Raw genomic sequence first — 17,552 nt, 5'->3', positions numbered from 1 at the left:
GGGTATGGGGAACAATCCTAAAAGAAAAAACACCAAGGTAGCCAAGAAAAATAAGGTACAGTTAAGCACTCTAGTATGGCACTGAACATCAGTTACAATGCAGATTACTGACAGGAAGAGTACAGGTTAGATTAGACAGAACAAACTTGTGCCCAAACAAATCATTTAGCATGGCTTCCAACTCACTGGACTTCCAGAACAGAGATGATAATTCATCATCCCACAACTGGCTTCTGAATACATTTTGCCAAAAAAATTGCTGCATTCTGAATTCATTCAGAAGTACACAGCCACAACTGCCAGAACCAAACTGCAAGGCCAGTACGTTCCAGCCTCAAAACAGGCTGAAAGAACAAATCATACTATGACCCATTCCTAACAGATTCAGAAGTACTACTGGAATAAAAATTGCAGAGATGACCATGAGTTCAAGAGAGTCTAAGGCTACTTATCCAACACCTAAGATGAAGTTACCCCATTACCTGGAAGTAAAAGGCTTGTTACCTCATTAGTAATATATCAAATTTGAAAGGTGCAAGATTTAAACGCACACAATGTGAAAATACTTATCTATGTACCTATTACTTCTGCATGCTGAGGCTAGAACCATGATCATCCCTAGTCTTTTGTCAGCAAATGCTTTATCTTTGTTAATCTCTGTCACAGAAAGAGAAAACAGCTTATGGAAAATATAGACTATTACTTCAGAAGTTTTTTTGAACTTCAAGTTTGCCTTACCCCTCACAGTCAACAATTTCAGGTCCTTCAAATGAAAAGGGATCTGTCTTGTCTGGCTCCGACTTCATCTTGTATGTTTTCGTCAGGACTGAATTAGAAAAGTAGTCATTGGGCCCAAAGTGGAACTCTAATGAGAAAGACTGAAAGGAAGTTCCATTACATTTTGTTACCATTAATTTTTATCTTTGAAACAGTGCATCAGTAGGATTACCATTAACCAAGCCAAGAATGCAGGAAAAAAAAAATCGTAAGAACTTGATGGGAAATATATCTTTCAAACTACAGCAGAAGCAGGAAACGAAGAATGTCAACCAATTCTGAATGTGCAAGAAGCTAGAACAAACTTGGCTAATATTAACACTCAAACTATAATCAGGTAATCTACTACATTTCATTTGCCTTTACATATAGAACTGCTGTCTTAAAAGAAACCATAGAAATAAGTACTTTTAGTTTGATTTTCTGTGGAATACTAGTCACTATCCCTATTTTAACAGGATACAGCCTGAGGCACATACTACTTATGTCTGAGTTCACCCCTTCTGTGACACTCAAAAGTTGTTTGCAGAAATTCAGCTACTTACATGGAGAACAAAAGACTCCAGTTGCAGAAAACCACAACAAACAAAATAAATCAATTCTCAAATATGTAAAACTTTCAAAACCTGACTGCACAATGCTACATATGGCCACTTCGCACTCAGGATCAACCATGAGGTATTTAAAAGCGAAACAAAATTCAAAGTGCCTTGGAACAAGGGAAACAGGTTTTCAGCAGCATTGCTTTAGTTACTTGAAGGATGAAAAAGTCTCCCTAGGCAGGTCAGTTCAACTCAAAACCCAGCAGCTACTGCACAGCCACAACAGGTGTTAACAGTTACCTTAAATACTTTATTTACAACCCCAGCAATATACCATAAGAGCTAAACCTAGCACTAGAGTGATGGGGACTAGCAGCAACATCAGCCTTCCCAACTCATGTGCTCACAGTTTCAGGGAAGGAAGAAACTGGAAACCAGATGTGCATCAGAACATCCATATTGGCTTCACATAGCTTACTTTTGCTTTATTTCCATTTTTTAAGCAATTCAAGATAGGTAATACAGTTTGAAAGTTGTTTTCGGATACGGCAAGTCTCTCTGGCAAGCATGCTTACAGCACGAGTTACAAACTTACCTTATCTGCTAGCAGTGATTAACATTCATACCCAGATACTCCCACAAACTGTCACTGGAGTTATAAATAGATAGCCAGTGGCATTATTTTACATGCAGGATCTCAAGGACTAGCAAGACAAAAATACCTGCAGGGACTGCATTTCAGTATTTCATTCCATACCTGCTAACTAAGAGACAATATTAAGAGGCTGAAGTTTCACACATTGTTTGAAGAGCTGCAATAACTTTTCCAGTAGTCTTTATTTGGATATCTTTGCTTTTGGTATCAGCTTACCTTTATAGCACATATTTCTAGATTTCCCCTAAAGTATGAGCTGTTCTCAAAGTTCAAAAAAGAGAACTGCCTTATTTTAAACTACTTACTCAAGTCATACCCAGATGTGTCATCCAGGTCTGAATATGCTATCTAAGGATCCTGACATCCAAACAAATATAAGTTACATAAATAGAAATCATTTATACAAACATATATAGGTTTGTTCATATGATTATAAATAAATAAAGGCAACCTGTAAAGAAATAGCTTATGCTTCATGCAGGTAAAAGTTTTTATGTACAGACTCTAGGCAAACAGAACTTTGTAAGCACCACTACTGTAGGCAAGTAAATCTACTTTTGGAGGACAGTAACTACAGTGAATCATTTAGGGTCAAAGGTAACAGCAAATTACCACCTATCATGTATTTCTTTCAGTGGCAAAACCTAATCCCCAGCAGAATTAGTGCATTTATTTATCACTGGTTATGTGAGCTATTACTGCTGCAGCAATTTTCAATAGCCAGAGGATTTCTGACAAGACAGCCGTACACAACAACAGGTTTCACTCAAGGAGTTGGGAATGCAGCTTTTTGTCTCCAAATACAGAAGGGACATAGAATTAGTCAGCCTTCCATTATTGGATTTCATGTAGCACTGGAATGGAACCTTTTGACAGAAATATGCTGTCAAGAGGTTACGAACAGTGCAAGAAAAGATAAATCCATTGATTTTTGAAGAGCAGTTCTTCTACTTAAGGTACTGTGAAACAAAGCTCAACGAGAACACAAAAAATGCTGTAGGCAAAACCAATCATTCTCAAATCATCCAAATGCCACTGAACAGCTATGCTTCAAGATTAAAACAAAAACACAATACACCAACTTCTTACAACTACTTTATGCTTAAACAATTCATTTTCTTCATAAAACTCGAATCCTCTCCTTCACCTGTAGCAATATTTAAGTACTTAACTCCCAGTTTTCCTCTGTCTATACTATTTCCCTTGCCTATTATTAGCTCAATTTTTATTGGTACAATGAGCACTTTGCTTCAGCTGTTACTAATCTTTAAAGAGTACTTTGAGAGTCCTTCCATCTTTCTTACGTGACTCTTCAATAAAACAGTTTTTCCATTTATTTTAATCTTTGCCAGAAGACTACAACTCTATAACCAAAAAAACCCACCAAACGTAGGGAAAAGGGCACAAAGATGAAGTAAAGAGGATGTATAGGCTCAAATCCCATCCTCCTCCCTGCTTCCCTCTCAAAAGGAGTTCAAGGAATAAGCATAGTCTGCATGAGCTAAATAAGAAACAGAACAACTTTCACAAACAATATCTGTTTCTGCATACTAAACTTAAACAACAGAACAACTTTGGAAAAGGCAAATTTGTCCTTCAAAAGTTACTCATTGGGTACAATCTTCTTTTGATGATCTATTCAACTAGTAAGTAACACCCATATTTTTTCCACAATTCATTTTCAAACCGAAAGAAGCCATGTAATTTTCTTAGTATGAGTAGCTAATTTGGAATTTGATAGAGAAAAAGAAAGTGAGAACTACACAGGATTGAGCCAGAATTGGAATCTAGAAACTACAATCAAGTCCAGAGATATCTAGCCTAAGGATGAAAAAAAACAAGTATTGGGAAAGCTGAAGGTAAGTCTTTAAAAGGCAAAATACAAAGATATCAGACAACAGAAACCCTCCACGTACATTAAAGCTGAAAAGAATGGAAAGAAAAAATATGAAATGCTGCTAATATCATTACTACAATCTTTATGAGAAACAATCCCAAGAAAACTCACCATAGGCTGTCCGGGTTCGGAAAACTTAACTTTAATATCCTGCAGATGTTTCAAGATTGGTTCATCATATTCCTAAAAAAAAAAAAAAAAGAAATTCCTATTCAGCAAGCAACATTTAGAATAACAAAATTTTGACTTGTCTTGCTTATTCAACCTGTTCTTAAGAAAGAATCAAACCTTCTAATTATTCAACAATTTCAGCTGAAGTTCAGATTTGGATCCTAATTTTTTAATGGTAGTTGCAAATGGCAGTGCCTAAGTCTCAATTGTTATGTCTTGCCTTCATGAAATACAGCTACCGCCATCCCAGGCTGCATGAACATTACTGAAAATAAAGTAACTTAATTCCAGAGAGGTATTGCTGGTGAGATTCACAGGAATATAGCCTTCAGGGGTTCTTCCTTACCAACACTTAAAAGCTATTAAAATAAATGAGGGCAAAACTGCATACACTATTCAACATGAAACCAATCCAAAGATACGCTTACAATACCCTTACAAAAAAAAATCCTTTAAAAAAATTGCAGGGAAACAGCTGTTATATGAACTTGAATTTCAGTATCTATAAGAGTTGTTACAAGATCATTTCTTAAACAATCCACAGTGTTTAGCAATTTGGGTCAGCTGCTCTACTTGACCATCACCAGTCTTTCAAGCAACTTGAGGAATAATATTAGGGAATCTGAAAACTCAAAGATTTGGTCTCATGCTCATTCCGCTAACACTCACTATTAACTGGAAATGTAGCAGTTCAGTAACTTCTATCATGTGTTAAATGTTTTCAGAAGACAAACTTACTTGTACGAATTCACTTAGCATATCTACGTTTCTCAAGATCGTAAACCAAAAGTCTGGAATTCCTTTAATGTTTGTCTCTTCTCCTTTTTCTTCTATTACCGCTACATTTTTCATGTCTCCCTGTGAAATAAATAAATACAGAAACATTTAAGAGATGAAATCATGACTTCTTAATACATTTAACAAACAGAGGCAGACGTACAAAACATTTGCCACCTCTGAACCTGCATTTAAAGAACATTATTTAAAATCTACTGGTTTTTTGTCTCCATAAATGAATGGAGTTAAGAGACAGAAGGTTTATTTACACAACTCAACAAATATACATTTAATTCAGCTTTACTTTCAACTTATTTGGAATTCTTCTGCACAGACTAAATAGGCTGAGTGAGGGTTCACTGACTTGACAAGTAGAAAAAAAAGTAGTATGTTTTTCTATTCATCTCACTCACAGCTTCACGGGCCTTTTGCAACGTTTCATCTAAAAATTTAAAATTTAACTTTGCCCTCTGAAATACTGGTTTATCTTCCCAATTTTGCACAATACTTGATAAAGCTAGTTTTATTGTTATTTTTCATTATTACCTTGTCTTCAATTATTAATGTATTGTGATACAAGATTCCCTACACGTGACTGATGTCAATTGTTATAAACAAAAGAATAATTATGTCATTTCTCCAACCCCCTGAAAACCAGAAAATTCAGAGCCTGAATTATTTGTATTGCACCCTTCCTTTTACACCACTAGATAGCAGCAAATATATAAGACCATTTGAACAGCAGCTGCTTGGCTTATGTCTAACCAAGAACACAAAGCAGCAGTTTGCTTACCATCTAGACACGTTTCTGATCTTACAATTGCATGGAACATGGCCTGTCACTGCTGTACTTGCACAAAGCCTAGCAAACCTCTTCTCTGCTTACATGCACCAAGTACTGCATCATGTTAAATCTCATGAGATCAGTAAAAACAAAGACAATTTGCCTCATATACAGAACAGTGTCTAAAGAAAACTAAGACAAGCCAAGGAAAAAGAGGCAAAGAAAACCTGACAGAACAGCAAACAAAACATTGTAAAAAGCTCATTTCTCTTAAAAAAAGCAGCAAGCCATGGGTATGCGTCTCCAAAAATAATGATGAGTAAAAGGCAGTCTATATCATATAGCCCCTCCTAAATCTAGGTAGCTCCTCTTCAATAAGCAAGTAGTAATACACTAGCCAGAACATATTTTATTAGGCAAATTCCATTTTATGTATTTTTAATCTAAATTTATTAATATGAAAGCTAATTATGTCCCCCAAAATAAAGGGGGCAGGCAGACAAACAGCCAGCCTTCGATTATCTTGGGGTATTATGTAGCACTGGAATGGAACCCATTATCAGAAAGATACTGTTAGCAGGTTACGAACAGTGCAAAGGCAACTTTTCAATTCATGCAAGTTTAAAAGCAATCACTAGACAAAGCAGTATATTCACCACAACAGCACAATACAGATAAAACCTTTATTTCCAAAAGATGAGTCTTCCAATGGAAAACACTGTACAGGAATTAATGCTGAAAATCTGATACATCTGTAGTTCACTACCCAACTTGTACTCACAGCTAGTTTTTCTTCTTCTTCATTTTCACTGTGCCATTCTGACTCTGCATCTGTGGGTTCAGCTTCTCCAGTAATAAACTCTCTTCGCTGCGTTCGAAAAAAAATCAAGAATGTAACTGAAGATGTAAAATTACATATATGCAAATAAAACTGACTCAGCTAGGAGGAGACAAAGATTCCCACCTTATCAAAAAGGGGTTGATAAAGCGCTGCATATTTTCTCTCTAAATCATGTACTTCTTCATAGAATTTAGCTTCTATATGGGCACATTTCACCTGGAGCTGTTTCAAGGCATTAATTCTTCTTTTCACTGCTTTTGGTAAACTGGAAAAAACCCCACCCACAATTATTTTAAGATTAAAAGTTAGTTACCTCAGCATTACTTAACATTATCACTGTGAAATAGGCTGCTTATAAGTAAATCCAATTTTTAAATAAACACCTTATGTCAAACATTAATATTTCCTCAAAATCTATTTCAAAAAGTTGAAATAGGTTCTCCTGCGCAAGTTGTTCTCAAAGGTGTTGTCTTTTGTTCCATTCCCTGGAGCCATCACCCCCGCCATGTAGTTCAGACCCACAATTAATACCTTTGTTTACTAGAGTTGTGCCACTCCATAAATGAAAAATAAGGACTGGGCATTCAACAGTGCAAAAGTTTTGATTCATAGATTGTACTCTGAAAAGTACACACTGCCTGCCTATGCTTTAAAATATTAACTGCATGTAGTCAGATAAAAAAAACATTTTACAGGATTTGTCACTTTTTTTAGAAAAGAGGTCTACTAGCTACTCCCAGTGAACAAATGAACGCACAAGCATCTACTAAATGCGAAATTTAAAGTTTAAGTCTACTCTACAGTTAATACAGAACTAAGGATTTACAAGTCCTGAACTTTCCAATAAATCCTGGATGTAAGTCTTCTAGAAATCATCAATCAATGCAGCACATGCCTTGACAGAATAAGGGTCGCAGAAGGAAACAAAAGGGAGTTACTTCTAACTGAAATAAAAACAGCTAAGGAAGATACTAAACTGGACAAAATTCTGGTTTTAATTTTGTCTAAGTAAACTAAAACTTGAGTCTTCCTTCCAGAAACAGACCACTATATAAATCACTGTTCAAGTCAACCATTTTTCTTAGTGAATCATTTGTCCTAATTTCCTACCTCAATTATACATTAACAACATTCTATTACGTTTTCGGTCTTCAAAGAATTTTATTATGCCCTGTACTTACGTTTCAATGTAACTTGAAGGAGTAAGCGCTGTGCTGTCAAGCCGTTCTTGTAGAGCTGCCAGGACCTGCGGATTTTGCATCACTTGGTCTGCTAGCTTTTCTATGAAGACAGAAGCCCACTTTTAAAACAAATCTGAACGTATCTGCTTTTGTCATACCATTCATCTTACAGCAGTCACAGTAAAAATACTATTTTCCAGATCTCAAATAGTACCAATATAGTTCACTAATAACTCAAGCAAAATTATTTCAGGATTAGATTTCAGAAAAAAATTGAGTAATGGTAGAAAATATGGCGCTCTCTTTGCAAAGATATGAAATCTTTGCTTTTAGAAGGAAGCAGTACATTGATGATGCAAGCAAATTTCTTGTTTTCCCTTTTATGTAAGAGGGCAACGTAGGAATTCCTGTATCCTCCCTTAATACTTGCTGTAGCTCATAAGTCATGTACAAATTTGCAAGACAAAACCGCTGAATTATACCTCCGATACCTCTGTAAAACTCTTCTCCAGCTTGACTCCTGAAAGAAAACCTTACAAAACCTTTGCGTACTATAAAACAAAGCAGCAGAGTAGTATTTTGGTTGGTACAGTTGGGCTTGATGATCTCAAAGGTCTTTCCTAACCTAGTGATTCTATGATCACTTCCTTGACAACTACTAATTTTTACATAGAGATACTTGCAGAATTTGTGATACTTCTCAGTTATCACAACAGCTCACAGAAAACTCTTTATGGGATGTCAAAACTAAAATGATTCTGGTTAGGAACTAAAAATCCTCACTAATAACCACACAGGTGGTCATAGCGGCAAGACATTTGCTTAAACCTTTCCATTGATTCTCACTGTTCTTCCCTTCAGACTTCTAAAAAAATTTAAAAATCAGCCTAGAAACCACTGCTTTGCTTTCAACAGCAAACATCTGTAGTTTTGACTGCAAAGGCTTTGGAACTGTAGGTAAAGAAGCTTCAATACGCAAGACAATACACATATTCCACCTTTGTAATGTTACCTACTACTATGGAGTTTTTTACCTTTTTTGTCACTTGCATTTTTAGCAGCCTCCACAGAATCTGAAGCAGTATCTTCTGTTTTACTAAAAGAATTAAAAATAATATATTAAAAAGGCATCACTTTATAATACATTTAAGAAGAAAAATATTCTGATTTTTCAATGTTTACTAAAGGGCAAGTTTTATAAACAAGTATGCCACTAAAATATACGTATTTATGTCTTCAAGTTTCTCAAAGCTTAAAAGTTTGGATATGAAACTAGTTCTCCTAAGATGAACAGGATGCAAAGGAAAAAAGGGAAAAAAACCCACCCAACCAAAACCCAAAACAAAACAGAGAACCCCCAGAACAAAAATCAGACAGATAAATTAATCTCATTAAGTGAATGTCTGGCTCTTCACCTGTATTGGGTCTCTCGGGACAGGAAAACATTATTACTCCCAAATGAAAATACAAGACACCCTTTTAACGTAGGTGATGAAGAACAGCATGAGAAAAGATACAGGTAAGAAAGGAAGATAAAGAAGAGATCAAAGCTCTTGGAAACAAAGATCTATATCAAGTTGTCTTGATTAACAGGAACATTTGCTCCTGCTCATGTCCCTGTCCTCTCTATCTCCCTGCCGCAATGCCTTTCATCACACTTCCTGTGCTGGAAAAAGACAGAGCCCAGAATGAGTCAAGAGCCAGCAAGCATTCCCTGTGTTGCCGGCCAGTTTATAGGTCACAAAACACAGACTGGGTATTGCTGAAGTAAACCCTAACTCCAATACAAAAGAAGAAAAGATATCACATATGCAAACAGTTTATTATTAGCTGCTGGATAGACTAGCTTATCCAGCTTACTCTGGTACACTGCAAGCCTTGAAGGACCAGCTTCACGTATGTATCTACACCAGCTGAATACTGTTTAATTCCAAAAACACTATAAAATCTAGAAAATAAAACACTGCCTTTTGCATGCTCAAATCATACAGATCAGAGAAACACTGAGGATAAACGTTCTCTTTAAATCTTTGAAGCATTTAAATACAAATACTGAAAACAACCAAGACAACACATTATGTTAATCCAAGAACAGAGTAATTCTGTATCCAATACCCTACATCACAGCTTCTCCTATACTAAAAGAGCGCTTTGTCCTTGCTGTAAAGAAACAGTCTTGTTAGAGAAAATATTATCATTTTATTTTTTTATTCAAGTTGTGTTACCCACTCTTCATAAGTAAAAAAAAAAAAAAACCTCTCTCATGGAAGAGAACAGTCCAACATACCTGTTATCTGCCATCTGCGCGCCTGTATCCACCTGCAAGTTGAAACAGTGTTTAATAATACTTTAATGTTAATTCATTTACCTCAACATGAACATCAAAACAGAACAGGTCATTGCTTAAAACCTCAAAATAAATTAAAGGTCACTGGTTTTGCTAAGAAATCATAATGCATACACTCTTGCAGTAAAGTGAGTAGCTCCCATAATACCCAATCCAAACTGGCACTTGCTCATTTTTAAACGGTCTGCATGGTGCTTTCACTTAACCTTTTAAAATTTATTTCTTTTCTATTAAGTATTCCAGACGTTAATCCATTTCTACCAGACTAAGTCTTCAGTTTGAAGTCAAGCAACCAGTTTCCTCAGCTAGCTCCACGTTGTATTAAAAAAAAAGAAAAAAATCAAGCCAAGAGGAAGAAATAAATATATTATTTTCTAATTCCTTGACAGTATCACAATAAATAACGAAGTTTTTAATCTCTGCATATAATATATTACTATGCTTGATCTGAAAACAACAAAAGTTCAAATTAATTACAAATTCAGAATGACTTTTCTTATGACACTTGAGCAGACAAATACACTTCATGTACGCATCTAGTCAGGACTATTTTTGTGAATAATTGCTTCTGCTGCGCTACACTGAATAACAAACTAAACCTGCTGCTAGATAAAGAGGAGTAAAACACCAAAGGAAAGAAAATTCTTTACCAAGAGGAAGGTTTTTGAAAGTAGCTACAAAGGCAAAATCCTCTGTATAAAGATTTGTCTCAAATTCATTTATCAGTAGTGAGAAAAAGAAGAAGCATAGAATTTGCAGTCTTGGTACTAGTAATGACTGGAAGCAAGTTTAGGGCAGCTACTCCAGCCCTCGAGATCTAAATTAGGTCTCCTAAGCAACTAGAGGAAGCCAGACTGCCTATCTTTTATTGCTGTTATTCTTTTAATGGGGTGAAATACCCAAACCTGTAAATCTGTTTTACTAAGACGTTTTCTTCCTGCCCCCCTCCCATTCTAAACAGTTCATCACAAATCCAAGCACTCACTACAAACCATACAGAAGTATAGGCGATACTTTCCATTATCAAGCTTTCCAGAAAGCAGATGCTAGTCTACAAGTCAAATTTACACTAAGAAGTAACATTCATGGGAGTAGACAGCTCTAATTACTTAGATTCTCTGTAACGGCGAAGCAGACTGATCCTCAGCCTAGCTTCTAATATACAGCTACAAAAGACAAACCGAAATGTTAATGACATCTTGAGTGGCAGCCAGAGCAGGGGGCCCAGAGATTGCACGCACTCTCAGATCTGGAAAAGGCCGATGCCTGCTCAAAGCCAGAAGAGTAATGCTTTCACAGATGCTTCACTAGAGTTGAAAAGCTTTGTTCATTTACAGAAGTTAACAAGAGTATACCTTAGATTGTTCCACAGGAAGTACAGCTGTTTAACATCTACCAAAAAAGCATATGAGACCACCCTATAGTTTAAGTCCAGGAACAAACAAAAAGGGCTTCTTATAGGCTAGGTATGCTTCAACAACCCAGGAATATTTATTTGCAAACACTCGTTCTTGCCTTAAACTTAACAAGACAAAGTAACAATGCCAGCAGACATTCGCTAGAGCTAAACAGAAGAATTTTACTATCTTACAGATGAAGAAATAAAGGCACATACACAAGTCTTTCTTCCATAGCAGACAAAAGGCAGGAAAAAAGAAAGATATTATTAAAAAGGTAAGACACTGCAAACTGACCTAATACCAGAGTTCAGCCAATAAGTTACGTGATCTTAGTCACTATTAGAGAAAGGTATAGTAAGCAACTATAAATATAGACTCACAATACTTAAAAATTAGCCTCAAAGACTTGTTTATTCCAACCTCAGCCCAGTCACAGAGCTAATGGAAAAAAATAAATTCCACACACAAATTCTTCTGCTCAATTGTTTGCGTTGCATTTCCTGCGGGGAGCTACTTCTGAACCCTGCTGAGGGAAGACAAGATTCTCACTCCATCCCCATTCATGTTTGGAAAATATGGAGTAAGGTTCCCATAACAAGAATAATTTTTAAATAGCAGCTGAATTAATCTCCACTGAAACAAACATGAACTGGGCATGTTCTAACAAAAAAAAAAACCCAAGAAAAAAAGGAAAAAAAAAAAAGGACGCTGTTCCCTGGTGCAAATACATACTTTAAGTCTTGTTTTGCTCCTCAAAGTTGTTCCTCCGGTAACTAAAAAGTAAAAAGTAGTATATAAATAAATAATTAAAAGAAGATTTATTGCAAAACAGCTTGCAATTCCCAACTGCATTACAGCCATCTTACAATGACCTAACTGCCACAGTTACTAGTAAAATTGTTCGGTTAAAGCTGGTGCAGGCAGTGAAGGAAATAGTAAAGTGATTTTATAGAGATAAAGTTAAATGCACACCTGGTTGAAAAAGCACAGCAGCAAAGCACTGAGCATTTGTATTTATTTCCTTAGTTATTTTCCGAGCAAGTGAGCTCAGTTTACAGATGCTCAAGACCTGAAAATGCTACCATAACTCAAAGGAAAAAAAGAATGCAAGGTATTGTTATCATCACTACCACCACCCACAAGAAACCAAATTCCTGTCTTACTTTTTCTGGACAGTTCACTGTTTTCAAATAACTACTGCAGACATGAAGCTTTGGGGAAGAGGGGAACTACGGCAACCACTCATCCCATAAACTACGCTGCTGCCATTTGTCTAGCACAAATGTCACACACCGTTAGTCACTTAAAACAGCAGGAAACTGCAAACTCGATGTAGACTAACACAGCAAAAGTTCATCCTAAACAGTGCTCTGAAGGATAGAACTTTAAAGGAAAAGCCTATATTTTAATTGCAAGACATACTAAAAACACAAGTATGTACAGACAAAACGTATGTACCAAAAATACAAGCATGTACAGAACAAACCTTCACTGCTAAAAAAGCACGTCTTGTACAAACCTTCTAAATACAATTGGAATGTGAAACAGGAAACTAGTGGACTCCTGAATTCACACAAAGACACCTACCCACAACTGTTTCTGGTTTTCGTAACTACAACAAATCAGAAGGGAAAGTTATGGCTTCCATTTTAGAGTTGCTGGGATGTAGCTTTGTGGGAAGTCACAAACATAACAGTCAATAGATTTTGTAAGAAAAATCAGAAAAGAAAAAAAGAAAAAATAGTCAAGGGGAAGAAATTCATTATCCTGTTCCACAACCCCTGAACATTAGGAATACTTAAGCTCACCCTGGAAGTTTTCTTGAGGAAGCACTATTTTGGCTAGAGACGACGTTATAAAAGTTTGCCTAGCAGTTCTGGTTTCACCTGTAACTTAGATATTTGATTTTTTTTTTTATTTTGTCATTTTAAAGTCTCGCAGGCAGATGTTAGAGGAACAGAGTCAACCAAATCCTACAGACGCTAGCATTATAAGCGGTAAACAGCCGTAGCAGGAGGAAAGACTTAAACGGGCCCTGGCTTCAGAGGCAGCGCCGTCGACAGGAAAACCTGAGCCCAGCCCCACGCAGCGCCAAGAGAACGCGAGACCGCGGCCGAGGCCACAGGAAAGGGCCGCGCCCGACCTCCGCGGGCCAGGCCCAACCCACCCCGAGCCCCGCGGGGCGAGGCGGACAAAACACCCCGCGGAACGATCCCCCCCGAGCTCCCCCTCCCCACCACCCCGGGCCGGGCCACACACAGAGCAACGCAGACCACCCCTCACGCACCCCCCTTCCCTCGCTCCTAACTTCTCGCCCTTAAAATGGAGCCTCCGAGGCCGGGCCCGCCCCTGCCCGCCGGGCCGCGCTCCACCCGTGCGGCGAGCCCCGCGACGGCGGCGCCGCGGCCCCTCAGCCCCCGCCGGCGGCCCCGCCGCGCCCTCACTTGCCCGCGCCCCGCGTGCCCTCGCGCCCGCAGAAGCAGCCGCGCGCGCCGCCCCGCGCTCCCTCACCCGGGCCGCGCCACCGCCTCCCAAGAAGCGCCGCTGCCGTTGGCCCCGGCGCGCGCGGCCACCGCAGCAAAGGCGCCGCCGATTGGCCCCGGCCGCGCCGCCGCCGCAGCCGCCGTGCCGCACGCGGCCCGTGTTGACTGCCCGACAGCGCGGGGCTCAGCCAATCAGAGAGCGAGCGCGGCGCCCGAGGGAGGGGGGATGTGCGCGCGGGGAGAGCGCGTGATGCGGGGCGGGGGGGCTCGTGCCCGCGCCCTTAAAGGGACAGAGCGCGCTCTCTGCCGGGAGGGTGAGCGCCTCGCTGCACGCCATTCGGCCGGACTTAACTCGCGAGGTTGAAAGCAGGATCGAAGAGCGGAGCGCTTCCTATGACGAAACCGGCCCTTTTTGATGTTTCAGATGGAGCGTCTTTTTGAACACGCCAACAAGAGCTTTCGTAGCATCGTTTCATAGAATCACCAGCTTGGAAAAGACCCACCGGATCATCGAGTCCAGCCATTCCTATCAAACACGAAACCATGTCCCTCAGCGCCTCATCCACTCGTGCCTTAAACACTCCCAGGGAACGTGACTCAACCACCTCCCTGGGCAGCCTCTACCAGTTCCCAATAACCCTTCCATAAAAAATTTTTTCCTAATGTCCAGCCTGAACCTCCCCATGCAGAGCTTGTGGCCATTCCCTCTCATCCAGTCACTTGGGAGAAGAGGCCAGCGCCCTCCTCTCCACAACATCCTTGAGTCCAACCATTCTTATCTGCCACTAAATTGTGTCCTTGAGTACCTCGTCTAGGTACGATGGAATTTCATCTGTAAAAAACAGCAACAACAAAATTCCAAATGCTCCTAACAGTCTGGTTTTTGTTTACCACATGGAGTGTGTTAGAACAGTGCCATTTCAGCATTTGAAGCCCCTTAAAAGAGTTCATGGAATCCTTCAGTCAATAACAAAAACCTCCAACTCTTTCTTGTGGCAGTGGATTCCCTTGTTTTAGAACAGATTTTCTGCAGATCCACAACTTGGGCTTGGATTGCAGTAATTAATGACAAGGGTTATCACCACAATCTTTTCATGGGTAACATTAAAACTGGGAAATGGAGGCCAATATTTATTAATTGCCAATCAATACATTAATGCTGGGTTAACTCAGTTATTGTAGGAATTTAGTGACAGGGATAATTAAGGTATCTTTAGTTAACTAGGTACCAATACTGTAATTAAAGAATTAGATACTTTCGCATTACGTTCAAACAGAACTGCAGGAATGCTCTAGAGCCAATTTTGCAAATTACAGAATCACAGAATCACAGAATAACCAGGTTGGAAGAGACCCACCGGATCATCGAGTCCAACCATTCCTATCAAACACTAAACCATATCCCTCAGCACCTCATCCACCCGTGCCTTAAACACCTCCAGGGAAGGTGAATCAACCACCTCCCTGGGCAGCCTGTTCCAGTGCCCAATGACCCTTTCTGTAAAGAATTTTTTCCTAACGTCCAGCCTAAACCTCCCCTGGCGAAGCTTGAGGCCATTCCCTCTTGTCCTGTCCCCCGTCACTTGGGAGAAGAGGCCGGCACCCTCCTCTCTACAACCTCCTTTCAGGTAGTTGTAGAGAGCAATGAGGTCTCCCCTCAGCCTCCTCTTCTCCAGGCTAAACAACCCCAGCTCTCTTAGCCGCTCCTCATAAGCCCTGTTCTCCAGCCCCTTCACCAGCTTTGTTGCTCTTCTCTGGACTCGTTCCTGAGCCTCAACATCCTTCTTGTGGTGAGGGGCCCAGAACTGAACACAGGATTCGAGGAGCGGTCTCACCAGTGCTGAGTACAGAGGGAGGATAACCTCCCTGGACCTGCTGGTCACGCCGTTTCTGATCCAAGCCAAGATGCCATTGGCCTTCTTGGCCACCAAACAAGCAGCTTGGGTGGGCTTCAGGATGTCCTCAGTGGAAGATGGTCCTTCCATTTCTCCCTATAAGTCCCTTTTGTAACATCAGCAAGTTAAGGGCCTCCTTGTACTTTCATGAATTCTTATTTTGGGACAAGTATACTCATTGTAGTGGTTATGCTTAATTCTCAGTCTTCCAAAGAAGAATATAATGAACTCTGAAAGGAGACTATCTCTAAAGGCATTCCTATTTCACGGTTTTGTTCTTGCTGATGGTTTGTAGCTGTCAAATATTCTTTTAAGCTTTTCCTGACAACCTCCATTTTGTTAAAAGCTGTATCTCCTTTCCACTTAGATGACGTTTGGAGTAAACTCCAAACTTTGCCTCCTACAAAGATGCAGGAGGTTTTGCTTGAGTACAATCTAGCTGCAACTTTCTGCAGTTGTAGGAATACACTGCAGCCCTGTTAAGACTATTTGTTGCGCTACTTCATCTTGTGTGGCATGTGCAGAGTTTGCCCCTCTGCAATAGTTACTATCTCATTAATGCAGTTCTCATAAACGCTGCAAACTCTGAATTAAAATTAGGATGGTCTTGTAGAAATAGATTTGGTTTCTTTGCACCAATTATTAAAGCCATGAAACAGGCCAGAGAGGTGGAAGTATTTGGCTCTCTTCCTCCACTGATGTATATCAAAATAAACATAAATTACTTTACATCCTTAGATCATTAGTGCCCCTCTCCAACAGCATTCATCTTCCATGATCAATGAGAGATTTTTGTTGACTGTTGTTTAACCTCTCATACCAGTAGTAGACCTTTAGGACTAGATAAAGCATAATCTGTGGAGTCATCTTGCTGTCAGGTGCTCCTACCCTGCAGAGAGCTGCAAAAAGATATTTGCTGAATCACCCTGGCTTTATTTAAACACCCAGCCTAGCATAGAAGAGAGCTTGGAGAGCCAAAACTGAGAGAAGGGATTACAGCAGACTGAACAGAGGCAATAGACACTGGAAAGAAAGTTTAGGCTGAGATCTGTAACTAGCATTAAAATGTCTGTGTCTTCTGCCCTTGGGCGGGTATTAATGGAAACCACTCTCACTTAGGGAGCTGCCAGACATGCATAATGTAATTTGAGAGATAAGGCTTAGTTTGTCAATGACTTTTTCTGGAGGGCGAGGAGGAACTTAGATGGTTGCTAAATGGAGTCTTGGTTCTAAATAGCTAATGTGCTTCTTAATTAATTTGTTCTGTCTCGGGAGACATGCTAAGTATGATGCATGTGGTACAGTGTCCTGTTATAGGAAGCGCCCTGTAAAACCACAAAGGAGTAAAAATTCCTTTCCATATTTGTGTGGCAAAAATTACCTAATTAAAGAGGAAGCTTAAGTTGGTGCAACAACTCCCACCACCTGAAAATGTTAGCTTAAAATATAGGAGAAAAAGCTTAAGGTAGGTACTGTACATGGCAGATTTGCTTATTTGCACATTTTAAAATGCATCAGTGGTTTCCTGGAATAGTGGACAGTGAATACAAATACAAGGATAAAGAGGTCAGAGTATCACAAATGTAATTAGGCACTCATTAGTTTAAAGTCTTTGAAAAGATTGCTGGTAACAAGACAAGAACAAACAATTCACAGATTTTTCTACCCATATCCAAACAAACTGAGCAATGGAAGAACTTGTTCTCTTTAGTGAAGCAGAACTCACATTAGACGTTAATGTGAATATTCACATTAGAAAGGCTGAAAGGCACACTCTGAGCAAAGGACAGAAACAGAATTTG

General features: G+C 39.3%; 1 protein-coding gene and 2 non-coding genes across 8 annotated transcripts in view; all 3 read right to left on the bottom strand.

Moving 5' to 3' along the window:
• NAP1L4 (nucleosome assembly protein 1 like 4) overlaps positions 1-13,932 on the bottom strand; it is a 28,738-nt gene extending 14,806 nt beyond the window's left edge. For 2 of the 6 annotated variants that reach the window (XR_011337507.1, XR_011337508.1), the window contains exons 1-10: positions 13,884-13,916; positions 12,105-12,145; positions 9,913-9,944; positions 8,660-8,721; positions 7,626-7,725; positions 6,568-6,709; positions 6,385-6,471; positions 4,781-4,900; positions 3,983-4,054; positions 739-878 (exon numbers count right to left, since the gene is read on the bottom strand). Coding sequence is in view for 4 of the 6 variants with exons in the window: in XM_069857736.1 (XP_069713837.1) it covers positions 739-878; positions 3,983-4,054; positions 4,781-4,900; positions 6,385-6,471; positions 6,568-6,709; positions 7,626-7,725; positions 8,660-8,721; positions 9,913-9,926 (737 nt within the window). In the remaining 2 variants the exon portion in view is untranslated. Of the gene's footprint in view, positions 1-738; positions 879-3,982; positions 4,055-4,780; positions 4,901-6,384; positions 6,472-6,567; positions 6,710-7,625; positions 7,728-8,659; positions 8,722-9,912; positions 9,945-12,104; positions 12,146-13,816; positions 13,864-13,883 lie in introns of those variants that run through there. The other 4 variants (XM_069857734.1, XM_069857735.1, XM_069857736.1 and 1 more) reach the window with 4 other exon arrangements.
• On the bottom strand, positions 2,763-2,883 carry LOC138721662 (small nucleolar RNA SNORA54). Its single transcript, XR_011337592.1, has one exon. It is a non-coding gene; the product is annotated as a small nucleolar RNA SNORA54 (small nucleolar RNA).
• On the bottom strand, positions 6,072-6,199 carry LOC138721663 (small nucleolar RNA SNORA54). The gene has a single exon (XR_011337593.1). It is a non-coding gene; the product is annotated as a small nucleolar RNA SNORA54 (small nucleolar RNA).
• Positions 13,933-17,552: the final 3,620 nt, after the last annotated feature.

The sequence above is a fragment of the Phaenicophaeus curvirostris genome, chromosome 5, assembly GCF_032191515.1.
Source record: "Phaenicophaeus curvirostris isolate KB17595 chromosome 5, BPBGC_Pcur_1.0, whole genome shotgun sequence".
NCBI lineage: Eukaryota > Metazoa > Chordata > Aves > Cuculiformes > Cuculidae > Phaenicophaeus > Phaenicophaeus curvirostris.
The sequence above is the reverse complement of the archived record's forward strand: the minus strand, read 5'-3'. Positions and strand labels throughout refer to the sequence as shown.